Source organism: Chelonoidis abingdonii, chromosome 2, assembly GCF_003597395.2.
Source record: "Chelonoidis abingdonii isolate Lonesome George chromosome 2, CheloAbing_2.0, whole genome shotgun sequence".
Classification (NCBI taxonomy): Eukaryota; Metazoa; Chordata; order Testudines; family Testudinidae; genus Chelonoidis; species Chelonoidis abingdonii.
Window position 1 is genome coordinate 182,001,254 of NC_133770.1, and position 24,831 is coordinate 182,026,084.

The following is a 24,831-nucleotide window of genomic DNA, read 5'->3' on the forward strand; positions in this document are numbered from 1 at the left end:
TAAACCAATGTCAAATCCATTGACGCGAACCTGCACCTCCTTCATACAAATGGAGATTCTGTGTTGATGTGTTACCGAGGACTATAACAACGGACTCAAATGGAAAACCCAAAAAATCTCACCAGGCGGGAGAGATTTGGAGCCAAGTGGATGGAAAGGGGCAGAAAGCAAGAAGCTATCGTCAAAAGGACATGAAAAACCCAGGGCACCAGGACAAAATCAAACCCTACAAACGAGGGCAACCACAAACCCCACCTATACAACCCAGAACGAAGCCACAGGACACCCTATCCTTTCCACCTCCACCAGGTCCCGAGATACACTCACCTCGACCATGTGATCCGTCTAGCGTGGAAGGTGCATATAAAGTGTAATAAGAACTGGGAACATATAAAAGCCAAACTCCCAAAGAACCGCCACCCGGAGTCACAAGTCATATACACCACCATCACACCCAAGAATCCCCAGGGCCCAAGATACTCTCTCAAATCCCCTATGGAAGTAGAAAGCGAAAGAATACCATTTTGTGGGGGAAGAATGGACGATAGCAAGAGCGACCGTGACGAACAAGGGCTACAAGTAGCAAAGGTCCACCAATTCCCTTCGTGGATTCCCAAACTCATCAACCCAAAGACGCAAAGTGAGCCAGTCTATACCCCTTCATGTCCACAAGCTGTAGACTTGCCTCACAGGCTGAAACTGCGGGCTTGGCCGGAGTACAGAAAGGGTTGTCGGGATCATGGACTTTTGCAAGTCTATGAAGAATATATGTGCCATCGGGCCCAACATGGTACTGAAGGGGAAGGACGTTGGCCCAACCAGGTGGAAGCGGGCCAAGAGAGTGGAATGGGTTGCATAGGCCGCGGCCAAACAGGGCAAGCTCCAGACCCATTCCGTGTCTGAGCGGCTCGGTGCCACAAGATGACCCCGTGGTCTGTGTTACCAGAGACGCCAGACAGAGGATAGTGGACCTGGATCGCTCGGCCAACAGAGCTGCAATCCAGCCCACAGCACCTCCAGCTTCCCAGGACCGGAACTGGACAGCAACCAAGCACCAGCAGTTGCAAACCATTCTTTTCAACCTCCACGCCAGAGGGGCCACAGAGCCCGAACTCGGCAGAAGTCAACAGACAACCATTACCAGAGGCTCAGCCAGAGCCATCGAGGTGAATATCCAGCCCAGGTGCACCACGTAGAGTGGTGCTCACCAGCACGGAACAACACCCACATACACCACAGTCTTCCAGAAAGGCGACAAAGCCCAAGTCCACAGTCTGAGGAAGAACTGGTTCCCCAGCCTCAGGGAACAGTTCCAGGACTGACAGGAAGACAGATCGGACAGCCTTCAGAAAAGCTTAGACTGAGTGAGTGGCACGGCCACACTACGGTACGCCCTCACTCTTTTAACCGATCGCGCGCTTTGTTATAGACCAATGGGACTTTTATACAAGGAATTCTTCATGTGGACACCAGAGAATGGCACCACACAAACGGTTGGTGGTTCAGACTAATACCGGGGGAAGCTCTTAAGCTTAGCCCATGATCATCCCCAGTGGCTATGCGGGGAAACAGAACCAAAGACAGATTGGGGAAGCCTTCCACTGGGAGGGATGGGCAGGACGTTGCCAAGTATGTCCGGTCTTTGTGAGGTGTGCCAAAGAGTGGGAAGCCCCAAGAACTGGTCAAGGTCCCTCTCCAGCCTTTACCCATAATTGACGTCCCATTTCAGTGAGAGCTGTGGATATTCTGGGTCCTTCCCAAGAAAGACGCCCAGAGGAAAGCAGTACATACCTGACTTTCGGGACTTTGCTACCCGTATGGCCAAGCAGTAGCTCTAGGCAACACCAGGCAGTAAGTGGTGGTGCCAGGCCCTAACAGACATTTTTGCCAGGGTAGGTTGGCCCTCCGATATCCTTACAGATTCAGGAATCTAATTATCCTGGCAAGGCACCATTGAAAGACCTGTGGGAAACTCATGGGGTGAATCACTTGGTTCCACCCCGTTACCACCCATCAAACTATGGCCTGTGGAAGGTTTAATGGAACTTGGGGACATGATCCGTAAATTCATGAATGACACTCCAAGTGGACCTAGTGTTGCAGCAGTTGCCTCTTGCTTACAGGCTTACCACATCCCAGTTTAGGTTTTCACCACTTTGAACTTGGTGATGGCCACGAGGTTAAGAGGCCATATACAGTTGTGAGGCAGCAGCGAATGGGAGGGGTTTACACCCTCTCCAGGAACTAACATTCTGGACTTTGTAAGCAACCTACAAAACACCCTCCGACACTCTTTAGCCCTTGCCAGAGAAAACTATAAAGGACACTCAGAGAAGAGCAAAAGGTCCTGGTATGATAAAACTATACAGAGAGACGTTTCTCACGTAGGAGACCAGGTTAATGGTCTGTAAAGGCACAGCAGGCATAAGATGAAGCATCATGGGATAGGGCCATTCACGGTCCAAGAGCACCTGGAGATGTTAACTAACCACATAGCATTTCCAATTCCTCACATAAACCCAAACTGTACTATGTTAATTCTCTCAAAACCTTTTATTCCAGAGACTTACAGATTTGTTCAGTTTTACAGTCCAGGGAGGAGATGATGCTGAGTGGCCTGACGGGTTTATCTACAACGTGGAAAAAGGACGGTGGCGTGGAAGAGGTGAAACCTCTCACACCACCTGAACAGTCTGCAGTGGCGACAAATCAAGGAGCTGTGCACTAGCTCACCCCATTTTCTCAGCCACTCCCAGGACGGACTGCAACAGGCATAACCACTCCATTGACACAGCAATGCTCACCCAATTAGAACACCACCTACCGGGTGTCTCCTCAGCCCAAGCTGCTATAGACAGGAGATCCAGAACATTGCTACAGATGGGTATTAATACGCTCATCTACAGTGCACGGCCATCTCCAGTGGTTCGGGTACCCAAACCAGATGGGGAAATACGCTTTTTGCTGTGGACTACTGTAGCTAAATGCGTAACTTCGTCCGGACAACATCCAATGCAATGCACCGATGAGCTATTGGAAAAGTTTGGGACGTGCCAGGTTCGATCTCTACAATAGACTTAACCAAGGGGTACTGGCAAAGTACCGCTAATGACCTGGCCAAGGAAAGGGTGCAGCATCGTCACCCATGCAGGTGGGTGTATGAATTAATGTACTTCCTTTCGGCCTGCGAAATCTGCCACCTTCCAGAGGATGGTAGATGGTCTGCTAGCAGACTGGAGAATATGCAGTTGACCTTACTCCGATGATGTGGCCATTTTTTCAGACTCCTGGCCCGAACACCTAGTACACCTGGAAAAGGTCTTTGGTGTATCAGGGCAGCCGGACTAACTGTTAAGGCCAAAAAGTGTCAAATAGGCCAAAACATGAGTAACTTACCTGGACACCAGGTGGGAACGAGGAACACATAAACACCTACAGGCCAAGGTGGATGCTATCCAAAAGGTGGCCTGTCCATAAGTCAAAAGAAACAGGTCCAATCCTTCTTAGGCTTGGCTGGGTACTACAGGCGATTTTGACCACACTACAGCCAAATCGCTGCACCACTGACCGACCTGACCAAAGAGAACCAGCCAATAAGTTAAGTGGACTGATTGAGTGTCCAGGAGGCTTTACCCAACTTAAAGACGACGCTCACAGAGTCTGAACCTGTGCTGAAGGCCCCAGACTTTGACAAACCATTCTAGTAAACCACGATGCACTGAGCGTGGTACAGGACAAGTTCTCCATGCGAGGAAGGACGCGGATCACACTTCCATCCAGTCGTGTTTCTCAGCAAGAAACTATCTGAGAGGGAAAGTCACTGGTCCGTCAGTGAAAAGAAATGCTATGCCATTGTGACGCCCTGGAAAGCTGACGCCATATGTTTGGGGTGATGCAGTTCCAGCTACAAACTGACCGATGCTGCGCTAAAGTGGCTTCATACAGCAAAGGGAACACAAGAAACTTCTTCGTTGGAGTCTTTAGCTTCTCCAAGATTTGATTTTGAAATTCAACACATTTCAGGAGCTTTCTAACAAAGTAGCTGATGCACTCTCCCGTGAGAGTTTCCCGGATTAGCCTGGTTAAAACTTGTCCTGTAAGAGCGTAGAAGCTTGTAGTTTACATACTTAGTGTATATGTAAAGGGTGCATGTGTTGTATTAATCTGTTTAGTCTAAAGTTCTAGGAAGAAATCACCGCCAGTAAAGTTTCCCACTGTCTGTGATTTGGGGGGCGTGTCATAAACAGATAGCTAAGGGTTAATGCTTCTTTCACCTGTAAAGGGAACAAAGGGAACCAACTAAGTAAAGACTGTCCCAGTCTAAAGGGTGGATTCATAAACTCCTCCCAACCCACTAATGGGAATTATATTGGTAGGCAAGTGAGCTGCAGCCTACTCCCTTAAACAAAAATGGAGAGCCCATCTAATGAGGCATCTGAGTCCCACACGTAGGAGTCATTAAGGACTTCGGAGTAGTAAAGTCCCACCCCATCAACAGACTGGTAATTGCAGTTCTAATGTTTCACAGGCTACCCAAATCTATTCTCATCACCTTGGAGACATGTGAAGGGTTATTTCAGCCCCAGGGGCCCAGAAATTATTGGGTTCCCATGACAAGACCTGCAAATCAAGGATGAAGCAATATCCCTGAAGTAATAAATATATTTAAATCTTTTTCCTTTGTGAAGCAATTCAAGTTCAGAAAAGAAACCTATGCCACAATTTTTTCCATGCTATTTAAATAATTTAAGGTTTGATCCTGTTCCTGTTAAATAGGAGCACATCCCTTAATTAATTTTAGAAAAAATGAAACAAAAAACCCTAGCAGTTGTATTGTCACATGTATAGGGTTGTCACCTGTCCTGATTTTACTAAGATCATCCTTGTTTTGAATTAGCTGTTTTGGGAAATCTGTATGGCTGCTCAGTACACACTGCCAGTTGTCCAGTTTTAGGGGCTCAGGATCATCATGGATGTCCTGTTATTTTTGTACTTCAGAGGTGATAACTTACCCCAACAGAAGCTCTGAGAGACATGATGTTACCCAGGGTTCTGGAGAATGCAAGGAGAAAACGGTAACCACACCAATTTGGAAGAGGGTAAATCATCTGCTCCCCTTTGTTCCTAATCAGTTCTGCTGAATGATTCAGGATAGGGGCCCAACCCCCATCTCTTTTATGTGCACATATATATATTACAGTTTTATATTAGCACTCATCATTGTAGTATTTGAGTGCCTTCCCCCTATCTCTGTCCCCTTTGTGAAGGTTAATGGTTGTGGCAACACTTTTTCTGTGAAGTTCTTGTATGCACTCAGTGTAAGGACTCCCACTGTACCCAGCCCCTGTTCTCCAAACCAGGCAGAAAGAGATACTCATTGTTCCCTCTTTCTCTCCCTTGTACACCTGCATATATTTTGATGAGGACAAGATTTTCAAGAATGCCCAGTGCTGTTGGGTGCCCCAACTTTTGGGTGCGCAATGTAACACATCTTCAGAACTTTCTGAAAGCCAGGCCCTTTGAAGGTATTTCAGGTTGGGTACCCAAATAAAAGATATCTAAAATCACCAGTAACTTTTGAAAATCTTCGCCTAAATAATACTGTGCCCATAATTCTTTAAATTAGTAGGAATTTTTTCACTCAGATGAAGTTCAATAGTTGGTGTACCTGGTCCACTCTACATATTTAAATGATGTCTCATCCAAGGACATTTAGCTAAACACATGATGAAGCAACTTCCATTCATTTTTTAAAAACATATTGGCATTGATTCTTTGTTCTAGCTTGCAATGTAGATCAGATAATGGGCATAGACATCAAGCAAGCTACTAGATTTTGGGTTTTTTTTTCCTTTCTCAGTCTCTGGAGTGATGAAGGGTTCTTCTCAAACAAATAACAGAAATGTTAGCAAGAGAAATGCTACATATATATGGTCATGCTACATGTCACGATTTTTTTAAAAGGGGGGATATTAATTATTATTTTAAAATATAGAGATTTACCTTCTCGTTTCAGGTTATAATTTATGATTGGATAATGGCAAAAGAGGGGAGATAATTTAAGGAAATCTCTTAAAACTATAAATATTGTCATTATGTAGGTGTACTTTACATTAATTATGTAAATATATTCTAAGACTTTGTGTAGGCTTAAAAAGAAACAGAAGCATCTGTTGAAAAATGCCATAACCCTGTGGCAGCTGCTATTAAACCATTAACAGTATCAGGTTTCATTTAAACCAGATTTACCATTTTCTATAACAGCCCGTGGGAAAGCTAAAAACATTAGGCACAAATTACTGACAAAAGAGATCCTTAATCAAGCCATACATTTCATTTGGCTAGTCGGGTGCTAGATAGTAACCTTTGTGATACAAATAAAAAAAGTGATTACAAGACTAAGGTCAAAGACAGTTATCTGTACTGTTGAAAAGTTTAGAAGTATAAACAGCTGAAGTAATTGTCATATCACAGCAGAAGTTTCAGTCTATTTCCTATTTGTGGGAAGGGGAGAATTATCATCTTTTTTATGATCCTTTAAGAACAACCTGCCCTCTGCTATGACATCTGTAACAAACTGGACAGTGGTTACACAGCTGGTGTGAGGGAAAGAAAGGTTATTTACCTGATATTAACTGGGGTTCTTGAAGTTGAGTGGTCCCTATGGGTTCTCACTGTGGGTGCGCGGGAACTCCATGTGTCAAAGATCTGAAGATTCTTCAACAGCAGTGTCCATTGGTCTGCACCTATGTCCTGCACCTCCTTATTCTCCAAAACAAGAGCATAAGGGGAAGCATGGACCAACTGTCTTTCCAGTTCCTTCTCTACCATGAATCACTCTAGGAAAGGATCTGAGCAGAGGGGAAGGAGGGTGAGACATGAAATACCCATAGGGAGCACATATTGCAAAGAACTCCAGTTATAATAGGCAATTAACCTTTCTTTCTCCTTCGAGTGGTGGTTCCAATGGGTACTAACTGTGAGTGACTCACAAGCAATATTTTTGAGGAAGGAGGTCTTGGAGCGAGGATGGAAAGGAATTCTATAGAGAAGCCAGAGGAGATGCTATGAGTGAAAATGACCCAGATGGCCACCAAAAGGGGTGGGGATATTCAGCAGTGGGGAGACTGGTTGGCAGCTCTCAGAAGTCCCATCAACATGATTTCTTGGCAAAAGGTTGGAAGTGAGCTGGAAGTGATGGTGGGGCATTTTGTCTGTTTTGGTGTACCCTCTGACTCTTCCTGAGAGGTTTATAGGTACTCTGATGGTAGAAAGATTGAGGAACTGGGCATTGCCTATAGGAAGGAAGTGCGGTGTACTTCCATTGTGGAGCCAGGAGGTATATGCTCAAGAAGCAGAGAGTTTCCCAGGAGTCTTTAAGTATGTGTGATAACTCGTCCATCTTTTCACTGAATCAGTTGTTTTCACAGTCCTTCACTGTAGCTTGAACTTCCTTGGAGAACCCAGAGGAGTGAAGCCACGATGCCTGCATCATGACAACCGAAGTCTCCATGGAGCGAAAGGCTGTGTCTACCGCCTCTAGAGATGCCTGGAATGAGGATTTAGCAATGAGCCTGCCTTCATCGAGGATTTCTTGAAAATTGAGACCTGAGTGCCTGGAGGAACTTGTTTGTAAACTCTGTTCATTTGTTCTAGTTAATAAAGTTATATTTGGATGCAAGTGCCTGATAATTCACTGTGTGAAATTGTAGGTTAGCAGAAGAGAAACTTCTCCTTCCCAGGAGGTCCAGTTTCTTGGCTGTGGACCTACACTGGTTCAATCTGCTGCATGCAGCAGCAGCCTGGACTGCCAAAGAGTTTGATGTAAGGTGGGAAAACAAAAATTATGACCCCTTAGATTGAATAAAATATCTTTTTTTCTGCCATCTTGGAGGTCAGAGTACAAGTAACTGAGAGTATGGCAAACTGTTTTGACAGGTTAGAATATGGTTTCATTAACCGGGCACACCATCTTGCTAGGACCTGCTAACTGGAGGATGTCCAGAAGCTTGTGAGAAGGGTTCTGAACTTCCTCTAGGGGGATTTGGAGAGAATCCTGAGGTTTTCCTGAAATTGCTTGAAATCATCAGAAAGGCAATAGCAAGGCCAGTGTCACTGTCTCATTTGGAAATTAGGAAGAGAAAGCCACAGATGGATGGAGCAGTTCTGGCTGCTTGGGCCATTCCCCTTCCTCACAGTGCTCCTGAAGGGACTGTGGCTCTTCCCTCTGATGTGACCCCTGCTCTAAGTCTAGTTCAGATCCTCTTGCGTCATAAGGTCTGAAGCAAGGATCCCAGTCACCCCCGTAGGGACAGTATGTAGGTTCATACGGATATGGAGGCAGTGCCCATGGGGAGGGTACTATTGGTCCCAAGCCTTGGAGTACTGTTTAGAGCGTGAAGGTGCTTATGCAGCTCCCAAATCCCATGCAGGGCTAATCTGGCATCATAGAATAGTTGGCGCTGCTGATGGTCTGGCCTCAGTGTTGCAGAGGAGTTTGACTCCTACACTTCTACCAATGGAGCTGCTGGTACCATATATCTGGTAGTAAGGTGTCTGGTAGAGGGAAATGACAAATAATACACCAATAGTGGAGACTGCTCAGCACTACAGCTGGTGGACAGAATTAGAAAACAGTGTACGCACTTCTTTGATTATTGGCTCCAAGAGTATTGGCAACTCCAGGTCCATATAAATCGTTAGGTCATCACAGATGGTATAAGGTCTAGCAAATGGGAAACAAGAAGTGCTTCTGACCCTAGGAGGCATTGACAGTGCACATTTAGGTTGGGCAGCAGGTGTTGGTACTGCTCAGTCCTTCTTTCTGTAGTGTGGTACCATTAGTTCAGTCAGCGATCACTCCCTTCTCTCCCTTGCAGATGCGGGGGTCAGTCCCACCTCCCTGTGCAGGTGGTAACCTTGGATTGGCCTTGGCCCTCAATATTGGCAGGGCAGACCCTGAATCAGCAGCATGAAGTCTCACCAGACTTAGAGGGTAAAGGGGTAGGAGAGACAGCCTCTCTTTAGGAGTCTTAGAGTAGACTTTCTCCCATTTTTATGGGAGTGTTTGTCCTTACTCTATTCTTGTTTCTGCCTGATAGTCGTCAGACCAGGGATCTGAGGTTCTGAAGGTAGAGAGTGCTGGATCCAGACAGGCTCTTGATGGTGACTCCGACCAGTGTATAGTGGGGTAAGAGAGCCCAGGAGCAGGTAGGGGCCTCATGGAGAGCTCCTTCAGGTGTCTTTGGCGTGAAACTCATGAGATAATCACATTTGAGGGAAGAAGAGACAGATCTCACACATGGGAGGAATGTGAGACTCCCCAAAGCAATAGAAGCAGGAGTTGTGGGAATTGTTAACCAGGAAGACCTAGGGACAGCCACACAGGATTTGAAACCTGGGATCTTGGCCATGCTAAATGCCCTGAATGGAAGAGGAAAGGGGCACAAAAACACTACTACTACCTAACTATATACTAAAACTAACTATAAGAAAGAAAAAATAACTATTGACAGCAGGAAACCCTGATTGAAAGGAGATGCTAGAAAAGCTTAGGACACTGAGGAGTTCTGTCTTGGACTATGATCAGTAGAAAGAACTGGAAAGACAGTCAGCTTGTGCTGTCCCTTATGCCCTTGGTTTGGAGCATGAAAACACACAGACATGGCCTGGTGGACACTGGTACTGACGAATCTTTTGGTCTTAGGTGCATGGAGTGCATGCGTATCCACAGTGAATACCCAGAGCGAACAATACTCTAAGAAGAACTGACTTATGCAGACCAGTATCATCTTTTTGTTTCTTGGTGCTCTGTTATATCCACTTGTTGTCTCTTGTTGTATTCTTAGATTGTAAGCTTTTCTGGACAGGAAGAATCTCTTTGTTATGTATTTATACAGAGCCTAGTGCATCTGGGCCAGGGTCTGTAGGCTCTACCATAATTCAAATACTAAAATAATGATTTTGTAACCCACTGTAAGTGCTGAACTTTCTTTCACCAAAGCTCTTCACATTTATTCTATAAACACAGGAATTTTTACATGTTAACTACAGATTTCAGTCTCAGGTGTGTTAGTGTGAGTATGACACACTTCTGTGTGTACTTACTCTAATTCAACACACCAATTAAATAAAGAAGAGGCTTTCACGTGCCATGGGTTCACACATGCAAAACTACATGGCAAGTCCACATATGCTGGCTCCATCCTGATATACCAGACCTTTGCCCATGCTTCCATGGGCTTTAGATTAGGCACTAAAAATGTTGCTAGTAGTGCAATATGTGCATGATGATCTCATCCAAGCGAGCTACTACTGTTAAGGAATCACAAGGCTGCAGCAGGAGAGCTCTGAGAAGGGAGGCTCTCCTCTTTATATCTCCCTACTAAAGCTATCTGTCTAGGTACTTATGCAGCCCCCATCACCATAGTTGTCACAGAGTGGGGTAGCCCTATGAGGAAGATGGACTTAGCATCACCTATGCTTAAATAGCTACCCCTTAGGTGGTGGGTTTGAGGGAGAGATCATGTGATAGTTGATAGCTCACTGGTCCTGAGATAAAACGCTATCAAGAACTCAGTTACAAAGGGAGACTTGCCAGGAGCTCTCTCCTGCAGGAGACCCAGGGCCACAGGAAAGGACCTCAAAGGGATTCTCCCCACTAGGCTAGGTGGAAGATCTGGCTCGAAATACCTACTACATTGCCAGGTGAAGAAGCATTACAAAGAAGAGGTTTTGGGAGAGGCCAGGCAGCTGGAACAGGTTTATCTATGTTGTTCTTTCTTAGTTTTGAAAAATAAACCCATCCCCGAAGAAAAGGACTGAAATTCTGCCACTGTTGGGAGCTGTATTTAATGCCCCACCTAGTAAGCTGGCACACCAGCGTACACCGTTGCTTTGGATTCTAATATTGATGAATAAAACCATAACATGTAAAATGCAAATATGTACATTTATATGACTGAAACCCTAAAGTCTTCAGTTTGTACTATGTCTTTATGCAGACAAAATTTCCAAGGCAATCAATGGGATGTAAAACCTTCCAGATCCATATTGTGTCTTCTACTCACTTTCCACTAGTGTAACTGACTCCGCAAGATGCAAGGCAGTGGCATATAAAGGCTCTGAGTGAGTGAGTGAAGGCATGCGTGTGTGTGTGTGAGAGAGAGAGATTCTTCTCGTTCTGCAATGAACAGCATTGCATTTAATTGAATTAAATCATAGTGAACTAAAATTATCTGTTGTCACTACTTCTGAATTCAACTGTTTTATATCAGTTTTATTGTAATATATCTTACTTCTCCATATGCCACAATAATTTCAACAAAGAAACCATTTACTCTAGAGAGAGAATGAATTCAATTTGAATATTTCAAATAAGCAGATTCAGTTTGGGTAGGTTTTTTTTCCCCCCTCCCTCCAACTTGCTCTTGGGGTTTGCCTGGTTAGACTAGAAATAAATCTTTTCTTTTTCTGTTTTTCCCTCATGAGTTGAACTTGAGAGAAAATTGAGCACAGCCCATTACTTTTGCAGACCCCAGTGCCTAAGCCACAGTACACAAAGAGATGTGACTTTTAAACATCTGCCACTTGATTAGATTAAAGACTAAACCCAAACTGAGCTGGAATAAAGACTTAAATGCATTTCAATAACTTTTGAAAATGAAAGAACTTTGCAAGACAATATATAATTATTAGCAGCTAGTTATTACTGACAACAAACACGATGATGAATGAACCCTTCTGGCATAGGTAGAGGTACATATAGAAAGCTTTTCAAAAAGGCGACAGTACCTATCAAATCATCTTATTAACAAATATAACACTAACTAAATCTCATCTACTTATTCATAATGAACATAAAGATGGCTGGAGATTTGAAGATAAGACAGTTATTGCCAGAATGAGGTGAGGCTTTTATAAGCAGTTTTCAGACCGTCCATGTTTACATGCAACAGGTAGCTACACGGGAAGAAGAAGGAATGATCCTGGGAACTGATTATATAATTTGAAAATAAATGAAAGGCCAGAGGGCTGGAAATGGAAATCTCTGTGTCCAATAAACAGAAGTAAAAGTAAAAGGTCACATAAGGAATTCAGGCAAAAGTAACGTGCGTTCGTCTGGGCTGGAGACCTAAAAGGTTGGGAGCAGTGGGATTCAGAGAAACCCTTTTTCTGTACCAAGATGGAAACAGAAATGTTTCCAAGCACAGCACACTAGCAGCACAGGAATAGTACATTCCAGCTCATTTCCATCTGGGACACTTTGGGATATTATTTGTTAAATACATGTAAACATATACATTGCGCGGTCAACCTTCTCCCTTGAGTGTTGCAATCTAGGCTCAGACCCTGGAATGTAGATGAGCTGCACCTGGAAATGCAGGTCAGGGGTGTCTGAGCAAAACTAGTTTAAGACTCATCTGTATGAAAGACTGGTCTCTCTACGCTATGCCATACCATACCAAAGGTTGCTTTAACTTATGTCAGGCTGCAATGGCCCCAAGGGATTGAAACAGCCAAGGAGTAGCATAGCACTAGAGCCTACTTGCCATAACTCCTCTTTGCTATGCTGACAGTGGGGCTAGGGTCTCTCCAAGTGGCTCTACCTTGTGCAGTGTGAAGTGGCCACACCATCTGGCCCCTTGTCTTTCCAAATACAGGATTTTCTTTTTGCATACTGTGTGCTTTATCATCTGCGTGTGGCCCTGCACATCTGCTGCTAATTCTGTTCTGATTTGGGTGACAAGATGTCTCGATTCCCTATATTCATGGCTTTATCTTATATAGATGCTTATCACCCCCCACCACCGTCCCAATTTTTCACACTTTCTATCTGGTTACCCTAGTTCTGTTCTTTGACAAGCAGGGTGTAGTAACATTAGAGTAGCCAACATTAACCTTCCAAAGAGTGTCTCATGATATCACTGTACCAGTAATTATAGATACTGACTCCTCTCATGTGATGAGAGTGTTAGCCTTTGTAAACCTGACCCTGCTCAGCTGACTGGGACCAGGAAATCAAGTTCATTCTGTTACCACCAAACCAGCATTCCTGCATACACTGCATATTTATGAAGGGTCACCACTGTGAACTACCTTAACATTGGCAGAGTATGAGCTTATCAAATTTGGATGTACTTTACAAGCTGTTTCTTTCACATCAGTAGGCTAGAGAGGGGCCCAAACCAACCCCCATCCCCATCTCTGAACACTCGTGAACCTTGGAATCTGTCTGCTAACTACAGGCTTCATCCCATTCCTAAGGCAGACTAAAGTCTAGTTTATCTCTAAATCCTCACATAGGCTACTTAAACATTATGCTCTATATTTAAAGATTTGTCTTGCTCAAGAACATAGCTCCAACTTAATACAGCTTGAAGTATTATATTGAACTTTTATGACATAGATCAACATACTGGACCTAATGACTGTTCAGAAGTCCTCACCCTCTGTCAGGCTCACAACAGATACTGGAGACAGCCATAGCTGAACTATGTTAGAAAATCTCCACTGGTGAGTAGACAATGACTCCTTCATGCTCTAGGAGAATCATGACAATGATTTATGATTGGAATAGATGACAGTATCTTTGCCAATGAAGTCGTTCTACATAGAGATTGGATCAAACAGACATTAACAGATTGTTCTGCTGGGCCTAGAATGGAGTAAAATGTTTGTGCCCAGCTGGTGAATTTCACTCCAAAATGTCAGGGAGCTACATAGATCTTATGAGGCCAAAATGTAGCCCCTTTGAAATCACCGGCACTGGATATTTATTGCAAAGAAGGGTTTGAAAATTAGATTTTGAAATATAAAAAATAAAGTACAAGTGAGAATAAATATATGTTTCTGCTTTGTAAAGTCATTATAAAAATGTTTCTAAATAGGTACAAGTGTCTGTAGGAGGTTAATACTTTCATTCACCAAAAAATGCATGAAGCAGCTTATCACCCCAACAGTGAATGATTTTATCCAGGGGGAAAAATTAAGGGGCTCTCATTTTTTTGAAATCCCCTGCTGCTGCAGTGCATTATTACCTCCTATTCATGGAAAGGCTAATGGGAACTACGTACCTTTCTATTTGCACCAGCAGCATCCATATAAGGTAGTTAAATTGCAACACTTTGGTGCACTGTGTAATTCACACCCCTATAAACTGCATTGAAGGGCTGTGTAGACATGGCTTAAATGTTTTGTTTTCAACCAACATTTTTCACTGTTGTGGATTTTTGTTTTTTGATGAAAAGTCAAAATTCCCTCCCCTGCCCCCACAGCATCAAATCCTTGTGTTCCATCTAATAAAGCGTCCTAAAGCTAAATTTTTTAAGCTACTCCAGAGTTTAGATCAATAATAAATAATAATAATAAAGTTTGTGCTCTAGTTTTCTGTTTTGTAGTTATTAAAAGCATCTCAATTCTTAGACAGATGCTGACATAAGGAAAATAATGTCTTGGAAAGTGTTAGGTTCACCATATTTTAAGAACAAATATCTTAGGTCATGTTAATCAGTTTCTGATATATGTAGTTTTCAAAAGGCACTTCAGGGAAGAAAATTGTGGGCATGACTAATAACAAGGATATGAACTATAGTCTTCATGTATATTTGAATCTGAACATTACCAAAGTATTTCACCATCATATACATTTAGGAAGCTTTAAATAAATAAATAAATAAATTTGCCTCTTTCCATGAATTGAGCATTCTTTTTTCCCAAGCAAAAAACTTCAAATGTATTAATTTTGTAGATAGATTTTAAAATGAATGCCAGCCCCAGCTATATGACTGCATGATAAGTGTCCTGAAACTTCAAGAAAAGGCACTAAATTTTTCACAGCATTTGTGTTTCATTTTCAGGGTAGTAAAAATATGGTGCCCTTTTAATAATGAATAATAGATCTCCCAGTTTGATTTACATGCATGGATTAAATGTCATATTTGAAAAGTTGCTGTTTTATTCATATTGGATTTCCCTCAAGTAAAACAAAATGGTAGCCAGCTACTGTTGCAATATTGCTGCCTTTCCACATTGATACATAAATATTAAATGCTTGATATACTCTTTAAACTCTAGAGATCTGTGAATTGTTCTGTCAGCAACTGCAAGCTTTATATGCATATGAACTGATTTAGGGAGATCAAATGTTCCAGGTACATAGGGAAGTTGTGGCAGAAGTACACCTTCAGTACTGCCTTGTAGAGCTAATACATTTTCATGAAAGTACAAAGCCTAGAATGTTGGAAAGACACTTCACCACAGTCCCTTGCTGAATTGAGACACCCAGCAAACGCCAGCATCAAAGCAGTTAAAAAATAACTTCTGAGGGCCAAATACCAATAGAATGGTTTTCCTTTTCTCCATGTGTAAAATCAGTTCTCAAGAAAGGTGCTGGACTGAAGCCTTGGATACTACAGTCCATTACTATTAATTAACCTTTCCAAGGGGTTACTTATGAGAAATCTGATTTATTTATTGTTTTATTATTAGGGCTGGTTGAAAATTGTCCATCTAACCACATTTTTCAACAGAAGACTGGGCTTCTGATTAAACAAAAAAATTTGTGGAAAGTGTTTGTTCCCCACAGAAAATTTTGACTTTTCATCAAAAAACAAAAATCCACAACAGTGAAAAATGTTGGTTGAAAACAAAACATTTAAGCCATGTCTACATAGCCCTTCAGCGCAGATTATAGGGGTGTGAATTACACAGTGCACCAAAGTGTTGCAATTTAACTACCTTATGTGGATGCTGCTGGTGCAAATAAAAAGGTACATAGTTTCCATTAGCGTAATCACTACATCAATGCGAATTAGGTATCTTTTAGTTTGTGCCAGTAGCATCCACGTAGGACAATTAGACTGCAGAACTTTGGTGCGCTCTGCAGTTCATACACCCATACACTGCACTGTAGCATAGTGTAAATGAGCCTTCAGATTAATAAATGTTGCCGTGGTGCTTCAAGGGAGTTCTAGTTTGGGTCCCTGATATCCTATTCCCCTCTTCGGGCTGATTTCCCCCCCACTAAGCTGCCGTGATGCATCATGGGAGATGTAGTTCAGACAGGGAGCCAATATGATAGAGTAGAAAGGGGCATAAGGAACACAAACTACAACTCCCATTGGACATTGAGGCAGCATTTCAGAATCTAAATTTTTGGTTTTCAGCCAAAAATTTTCATTTGAAGTTTTCAGTTTTTGATTTTTTGCTAATTTGTTTCCCAATTTTGTCAAAACTTAAAAAAAAATCTGACCTGTTCTAATTATTATAATGTGAGCTAATTTTGAAAGACAACTTATCCTGGCACCATTTTTTGAAGATTTAGTTAATTGCATGGAAACTGCTAATATTTAGACTAACTACCTACTTTGTGCTTACTATTAGGTAACCAGATGTCTACATGCTGTCCTTTTCACCCACAATTAACAGCTACCAGAAGTTGTTAAAAAAAAAAACCTCAGACCTTGTATTTACTTGATAAAAATTAGATGTCGTTTTATTCTGCTACTAGAAATTGAAGGATAAAAGTTCATCTTATAATTTTTCAAAGAAGTAAATATTTCAGAGACTGGCCAATTTTTGGTTTCATTGAAGTCAATGAGAATTTGGCCTTGAATTCAGAGGGAGCAGGATTTGACCTGTACTGTAAGGTTAGCAAGCAAGCTAAAATAAATAGCTATTAAATACAGAGTTAAAAGGCAATTTGAAGAAAAATATTATTTAAATTAATAAAAACCATTTTTCTCAGTAAAATTAGACTTTTGCCTACTATAAATATTTGTTTGGGGTCCACAGGTCTTTATTTATTTGAAAAATAATGAGAAGATGTGGTTGAAAGTTGCTAACGTTACACTAGTTTTGAGACACGTACACAAAGAAACAAAAATGCATTGTTCTCACTGAACTTTAAACACAAAGTTATTTCCCTGAATATTTAAGCCTTGTCTACAGTGAGATTTCTACCACCAGGCTAGTTGCACCATGGAAATTACACTGATGGAAACCCCTAGTATAAACATGGGGAATCTAGAACAGTGGCTTTGTTCCCAGTGTAGAGAAGGTCAAGTACAACTTGATAATACTTGTGTGTGAGCAGTTATGCGTCTAAAGAAAGTGAGTGTCCAATCAGGACTGCAATACACATTTTTCATGTACTTTTCTCTTATAGTCCTGGCAGAAGCCAGGAAGTGTGCAAAGGCATGTCAAAATTTTAAAAACAAAACTAAAAAACTGTTAACTGACTAAACTTTTTTTTTAAACTTCAGACTAAGTTCAGTTCACTTTACAATTCAGGTAAAACTTCAGAACAACTCTTATTTCATCCAAACCAGTTTGTTCAACCCCAGTATTAACCCATAAAAGATCAAAATGAAACACTTGCAGGTTTCCTAAAAAATCAGGGCCTACAGGCAAGTTACCCTCACATCACGCATTTGACAGGTTTGCCTAAATCAGTACTGTAAGCAGCCGTCAGGATCCATAATCACATTTTCTCCATGTTTGAGACATGACTTAAAAAATGAAATCAGATTCCTGTGATGGCCTGACATAAAGCAAATTAACATTCAAAATGAGAGTTATTAGGAACTACTGTCTAGTGTGGTGAAGGGTCATTGGGGGAGGTGGGCTGAAACCAAAAAGGAGGACAGTGAATGAGGGGAAAGGAGTGGAACTCACAAGCTCAAGCAAAGAAGATTGATTAATGAACAAAAAACATTTTTGAAAGGTCAGGTGTGCAAGTCAGACTAGCCCTGAGGCAGATCTAACTTACATGACCAACACTTTCTGTACGCAGCAGGTAACCCATGCTGACACCAACTTTGTCGACATTACAGAGTTATTATTTTTGGAAGGATGTAGCGTTCTGGAACAATTTCTCTAATATATTAGTTAAAACCAAGCTTTTGTTCAATACCAAGCATGCTGCATGCATGTGTTATTTTTCACCTTGTTTATATACTATCATTATTAGGGGCAATGAAAACAAAACCCTACTCTTCATGTGTAAGTTCTTGTATTTCCCCTCTATATCCCAGAGCAGCAACTTGGTACATCATCCTATTCTGAACCTAGCTCCCTTTGTCTGGACTCCCTCATCAAGAACTTAGTACTGAAATTGACAATATTTACATTGGGAGATTTTGTGGTAGGAGTCTATTTTTGAAGACTGAAATTGATTCACTCATCTTACACTGCATACATGTTAAGGATATATTTTGAACTGTAAGTGTGCAGAGATACCACTAGGAAGGAACGCAAAAGCAGCAATTTTTAGGGTAGTAACATACAATACTTTTCCTGTCTTTTATACAATGATGAAGGCTACTTCACTGGGGCATAATTGAACCAAACTCCCAGTTCTGACTGGACTTCAGTGTGGAGTTGAACTCCTAAAAATTAGGATAGAATTGAGTTGAGAAGTATGGAGAAGGTGGCAATGAATGCATATTATGAACTACTGATAGGAAAACTTGAGAGCAAATGTTTCACAGAAAGAGTTAAAAGTAGAGAGAATTGCCCAAAGTAGCCTATGCAGACTAATAATCCACCCTTAGACAGTTATTAAGGGGCTGGTATTAAGAACTCTCTTTAATCTGAAAGGAAACTCATAGAGAAACCAGCTCCAGTGGACACTAGTTAAAGCTAACCCTGTCTGAGAGGTTCCTTTGTATTGCTGAGCAGCTGGACAAAAGAAGGGTTAACAGTTACCTGAAATATCCCATGCTCAGTGTTGAGAACAATCAGGGCTGTGTAATTTTGAACAAAGGAGTTTCCCAGTGTCAGGAAGAACAAAGGAAGAGACACTATGCTATAAGAGGCAGAGAGGCCCAGAGTCATTTCACTATATCAGTACACTTTTCTCTTGTAAACAAGATCTCAAAGAAGGCAGCTGGTTTCTGGCTACAAATATAGACAAACTAAACGGGGCATGTGTATGTATTGTAAATAAATAAGACTAGGAAATATCCTGAGCTCCTGTATCACTAACTTCTCTTTCAATGAGAAAGTGAGCCACTTCAAAGCATCCCAAATTGCTACTGCCTGGCCCACCCAAACAACATGTTTGAGAATAAATATTTGGAGATTTTATGCTTATGAGCACCTGGTTACCACACATACCTTCAATCATCTGGAGAAATTTAGAAAGATAAGTGTGGCAGAATCAGCGGAGATATTCAGGAGGCATTTGGACTCCTGCACACAAATATCAATCCAAACTGAATACCAGCTGGCCACTCCTGTCCCTGGGTCTATCTAATGTCTCTGGCAGCTGCTGTGTTCTCTCCTCTGATGCTTTATTCTCAAGGCTGAACCTAGCTGGTGTCTTCTCCATGGCCTTGGGGATATTTTTCCCCAAGTACCTACTTTAGAGGGGACTACGAGGCCAATGCAGATGATCTTCCCTCTCCTTTCCTTCTTGGGGATATCATTATGGTTCCAAGGATCTTCTACTTCCCTTTGTTTGGGGTGGGAGTCACCAGCCAAGGAGTCTCCAAAGAGAGACAGCTGGGCAACTGGAGAAGAGCCATACTCTTGCAAAGATGGGTCCAGGCTGGTGAGGGTTCTGCTTCTTCCTCTCCCCTTTGAGTTTGTGAGGAAGAACTTGGCAGCCATACAATTCACACACCATTCAATTTTGCAGCTAAACAAAGGCAGGAACTGACCATGTTCATAGATCTGTGCCTTTTTTTATTTTTTAACAGAGGATTCAAAAGCCGTATCCTCTGAAGGGATAGTGTCGCCCTAAGGATTAAATCTGTTTGTTTGTATAAATATATCTTTTCTTATTTGACTATTTGACATAATAGATTTATAGATTTATATTAAAATAAGTTTGGCTGTAATGCAAGAGACCTTCCTACAGGCCAAAACCCTGTATGTTAAGCTAATGCGAAGCTAACACATTTTGGGACCCTTACCCAGAAGACTAAAATTAGACAAAACACCCACGCAGATGTCTAGAGACCTTTGCCTGAACCAATAACAATGGAGGGTGGAAAAGGGGGATTTTTGCTCACAAAACTAACAAGCACAACACAAATCCATACATACCTGTCATCCATATGCACATATATACACACTAGCCTATGGGGTAAGTGTACCCTAACGTTTCCGTGGGGGAAGAATAAAAATTGGGCATAAGAGGAAGGATTTCCGATTAATGCTCTATAAAAAGGCGATGCATCTCACCCGCCCTGAGAGAGGCAATCTACCCACCTATCTACTCCTGTCTACTCTTCATTGCCTCCACCTTCAACAACGTATCAATGCTACCCATCTACAACGGCTATTAACTATTAATAGGCCGTACTTTATTTCTTTTCAAATGTTAAGTTTAAGGTATCTAGGCTAAGCTTATATTTATTTCAGTTTAAGATTTACAAAGCTAAGTAAAGAGAGTAAACAACTCCGCTGTAGCTTCCTCTGTCAGAGGTGTGAAAACGGTACTGCCATAGGCGTGGTCTTCTATCTTCCAACATCAGGTTATTAAAACAGAGTGAGAGTATTAACCACGTTTGAAGCTTATAATATTGTATCATCATCTGCATCTCTCGAATAACAGTAATATAAGTGTAACTCTGTAATTCTAACTGTTTTACCATTTGATTACTATTTCATTGATTTTAATAAAAGGTCTTTTTGACTATATCTGTTTCAGTGTAAGCTTCCTGTCATACTCCCGAAGGTCTATGAAGCCTGATTCAGGACGAACTTTATCTTCTGATCAAACAAATTGGCGAGCCAAAACCATACTAATTAATATCCATAATTATTATTATTAATATTATTATTAATAGTATTAATTAGTTTAAATGATAACATTAAATTAAATTAAGTGGATAAATTAAATCAACACTACTAACACACCCTAAATCAGGCTACAATAGTATCAACATTATTAGCCTGCATGGAGGTGGTCTATAAACTGATTAATTTAACAGGTCCTGTGCACTGATGGAAGCTGTCTTTTTAAGGCAGAACAGCAATACACTGCAGTCCTCAAGTTGGACAGTTCCTTGCACAGTGAAAAAGAGGAACCCTATATTTACATTTCAAATCCATTGTCCAAGGGTGCACAGCCACATATGTTGAATGTATAGTCTTCAGCAGAGCTGGCCAGCTATGGGAAAACCATCAACATTTGTTCAAGTTAGAGTGGCTGTTCTGTTTGACCATATTTGTGTCCCTTTTTATTCATGGTCTGGGTATGCATGGATTTTCTTGATACCAGAATCCATATTCACATGCACACCAGGTATCCATTATTTGTTGTCTACTAATTACTATTTCCAATCAGAAAACAGAAAGTATGACTTAGTGACCAATCTCAGACTTTAAATAGCCAGGAGTTGCAGTGAACTATTCAAAAACAACCCACAGCCTGAAAACTGAACATAAATACTACTTTGACTGGTAGCTCCTTGGAGCAGGAACTTTTTTTGTTCTGAGTTTGTACAGTGCCTAGCACGATGGGGTCCTAGTCCATGACTGGGGATCCTAGGTACTACCACATTACAAATAAAACATAAGAGTAATGATATCACTGTTCAGTGAACAGTTCAGAACAATGAACACATTTGCAGAAATCAGCATCGATTCACAAACAGTAAAGAAGCCTATGTTTGTCAGATAATTTATCTGCAGCCAATGATTCAGCCAGCTCTAGACATTAGACACAATGCTAAGCAACTGACACACAACAATCCTGCCATGCACAGCATGCTTAGGAAAGAAAATATGTGTGCCTTAGTCACAAAAGACAGAATAGAGCCTCAAGTGTTTGGTCTTATTCCAAAATAATCCAAATGCTGCTTTTTTGGCAAATGGGGGTCAATGAAGCTAAAAACTCACAGAAGGATTTGAGCATTCATGTGTTTATATACACCCACTCATTCATTTATTATTCTAAAGCTATTTTACCCAAATCAAATTACATAGCTGACAAGCTGCATAGATAAGAAAGAATAAAAGTAAAATCTAAAATTAGCTGACAGTACAACATGATATAGTATATTATATATTTGGCACTTTTAGAGTGAGTGATGAGCGTTACTTGGGACGGGGGGGGAATTGAACCTTTCTAAATTGCACCTTAAAATATTAAATAAATTATGAACAAGATGGAATGTATTAAATATTTAAGCCTGAAGGTGAAGGAATGGATGTGTTTTACCTATCAAAGCAAAGAAAGCATATTTAGGAAGTGTTACTTACTGTATAGACACTTTGGTCGAAACAAATTTCCACATCATAGAAGTTTCCATCATGGCTAACTGGCAATGTCATTCCAGCCCACTGTTGTTCCTTCAGTTCGGACCACTTAAGTACACTACCCCCTAGACGACTGAGCAAAGAAACCTTGAGGGTGTAGCGGCCCTTGGGCACTTTGTCTTTGGCACCTCGTAGGCATCTTAATTGGATTTGAATGGGCTGAGGTATTTTGGACCGGCCAACCTAAGGAGAAGACTAAGTTATTGAATTAGGTAGGAAGCAGTTTAACCATACCATTAGAAAGAATGAATACCTCAAAAATGACCCCCCAAAAGTAGACAATTCTTTTTGTTCGCTCTGTAATTATCTATCATTAGCAATGACAATAGAGGAAAACATGGGATGTGTAATTAGGGACATCAAAAGGCAAGCACGTGGATTGCACAGAAAATAAAAACAAAAAGTTAGCAGGTTTTTTTAAGAATGGTGTATTAATGAAGTGTGACACTAGAAACCATCAGTCTGCAATAATAAGCCAAATTCACAAGAAATCAACACCTCTAAAAACATAGCATGCCTTTTAAGATATCCATGATCGGTGACATGATGATCAGGCTGCAGGCACACAGTGAGAAACATGGCAGCCAATGTTTTTATATTAATTATAAGTCTTACCAAAGCTATTAGTGCTGTACAACACTCGGACTATCCTTTCCATCTTCTTATAACATATTCTTAGAATAATAATCAAAGTGCAACATGTGTAGAGTTTAATAATCACTCCCCACAGGCACCTTTATTCCAGGTCCAGACAAAAGGAAACATCTGCTGCTTGCTGTTGACAAGATGTTGTCTATGTTGCAGAATATTTAGTGTGGAGTAATGTTTCACTGTATTTTTGAAAAGCCCTTTCAATGGTTATTCTGGACGTTAAGTGTATATAGCAGATGTTGGCATTGTGAAATGGATACAGGTATGATCCCTGGAAGTTTGACCTGAGTAAGGATGCAGACTCAGAACCATATAAATGTATCCATTCCACTATGCCACCAAATACCTAAATAAAGACTGCAGGGTCAGGAGCATATTGGGGTGTTCTAGTTTGGCCTTACTATCGTTTTACAACAATGACACAATTTCTGTAATAATTAAAAAGTATAACTCCAAATAAATTTATGTATTTTTCAGGGAATCAATTTATTTCATTTAATGGGAAATCCATAATATGAGACTCTTTTTAATTTTAATTTCAGATGACATCACGGTCTATGACAGTGGCTCTCAACCAGAGGTCCGGGGGCCCCTAGGAGGCTGCAGGCAGGTTTCACGGGGTCCGCCAAGCAGGGCCAGAATTAGACTCGCTGGGGCCCAGGGTGAAAGCAGAAGCCCCACCGCCTAGGGCTGAAGCCCTCAGCTCTGCCACCTGGGGCTGAAGCCGAAGCCTGAGCAATGTAGCTTTGTGGGGGACCCTGTGGTGTGCGGCCCCAGGCAATTGTCCTGCTTGCTACCCACTAACACTGGCCCTGGCTTTTGTATGCAGAAAAGCAGTTGTTATGGCACAGGTGGGCCATGGAGATTTTATTGCACATTGCGGGGACCTCAGAACAAAAAAGGTTGAGAACCCCTGGTCCATGGCATATTTTAGAATTAAATGGCTGCCTTGACTACTAAGTCTAGTAGTCTCCCAGTCTCAGCCTACAGTAGTTAATAATATCCTCTTTAATCCTGTTTTGGATTTATTTTGGAAGTGATAGCATATTTCCATATAGATAGAAAGCTTCTGGAATTAAATTAAGCAGTTAAATAAACAGCTGAAGTTGTTAAACTTCTTTTGTTTTTCAATACAAACCATACTTAACAACTAATCTGAATGACAATTATTTTCAGTTTAATTAGAAAATCTTAATTAACAATGAAGATTTAACCTTAATATTTTTGGTTTCTGAATAATATATTTAAAAAAATTAACATCATGTGAATAAATAAGAATCTTTTTTAAACCTCAAGGCAGGATTACTGATGCAGGCAGGCTTAGTTATTAAACACATTCTAAATTAAACGCCTCTGTGAATTTTATACTGAAATATATTTTGATAGTTTTGCATGCCAAATGTGACATTTTATATTTTAGATTCATCTTCTGTTGTAATTTTGAAAATGTCATACAAACAAAGATTTTGTCATTTACCAATGGAATTACTATGCATGGCCGGTTAGCCATCTCTTTTCTGGCTCTTCTGGTTGTTTCAAGTCAGCAAGCCATAAAAAATCTTTATCTCTCTGAAACACAGCAATTTGGAAGATAATCGAATAGTGACTGGGGGGCAGAAACGCCAGTCTGAGGAATTATACCACAATCTCTGTTGCATTTACAACCTCCCTCAAAGCGAGTGTCAGTCGAGCAGGAAAAGGAGATAGAAGATTCATCACATCTCAGGCCTGTCTCATTTGCACGGTGGCAGAGCTGCCTCATCTCCTACTGAAAGACTTTACTTGGCCAGCACTGACAAAGTGTTTCGAAGAACTCCAGCCATGCCCAAATGATTCATAGTTAATAGCTTTAGACATTCTATTTAAGCGTACGGTTACTTCTGCTGGAAAGCATATTTTTAAACCTGC

General features: G+C 41.3%; 1 protein-coding gene across 1 annotated transcript in view; it reads right to left on the reverse strand.

Annotated features, from left to right (window-relative positions):
- The window catches only part of LOC116816208 (uncharacterized), a gene marked incomplete at its 5' end in the record, with an annotated part of 265,924 nt that overhangs the window by 187,130 nt on the left and 53,963 nt on the right, over nucleotides 1-24,831 (reverse strand). Inside the window, one exon of the mRNA XM_075062012.1 lies at nucleotides 22,216-22,455. Within this exon, the coding sequence (XP_074918113.1) occupies nucleotides 22,216-22,455 (240 nt within the window). The remainder of the gene's footprint in view (nucleotides 1-22,215; nucleotides 22,456-24,831) is intronic.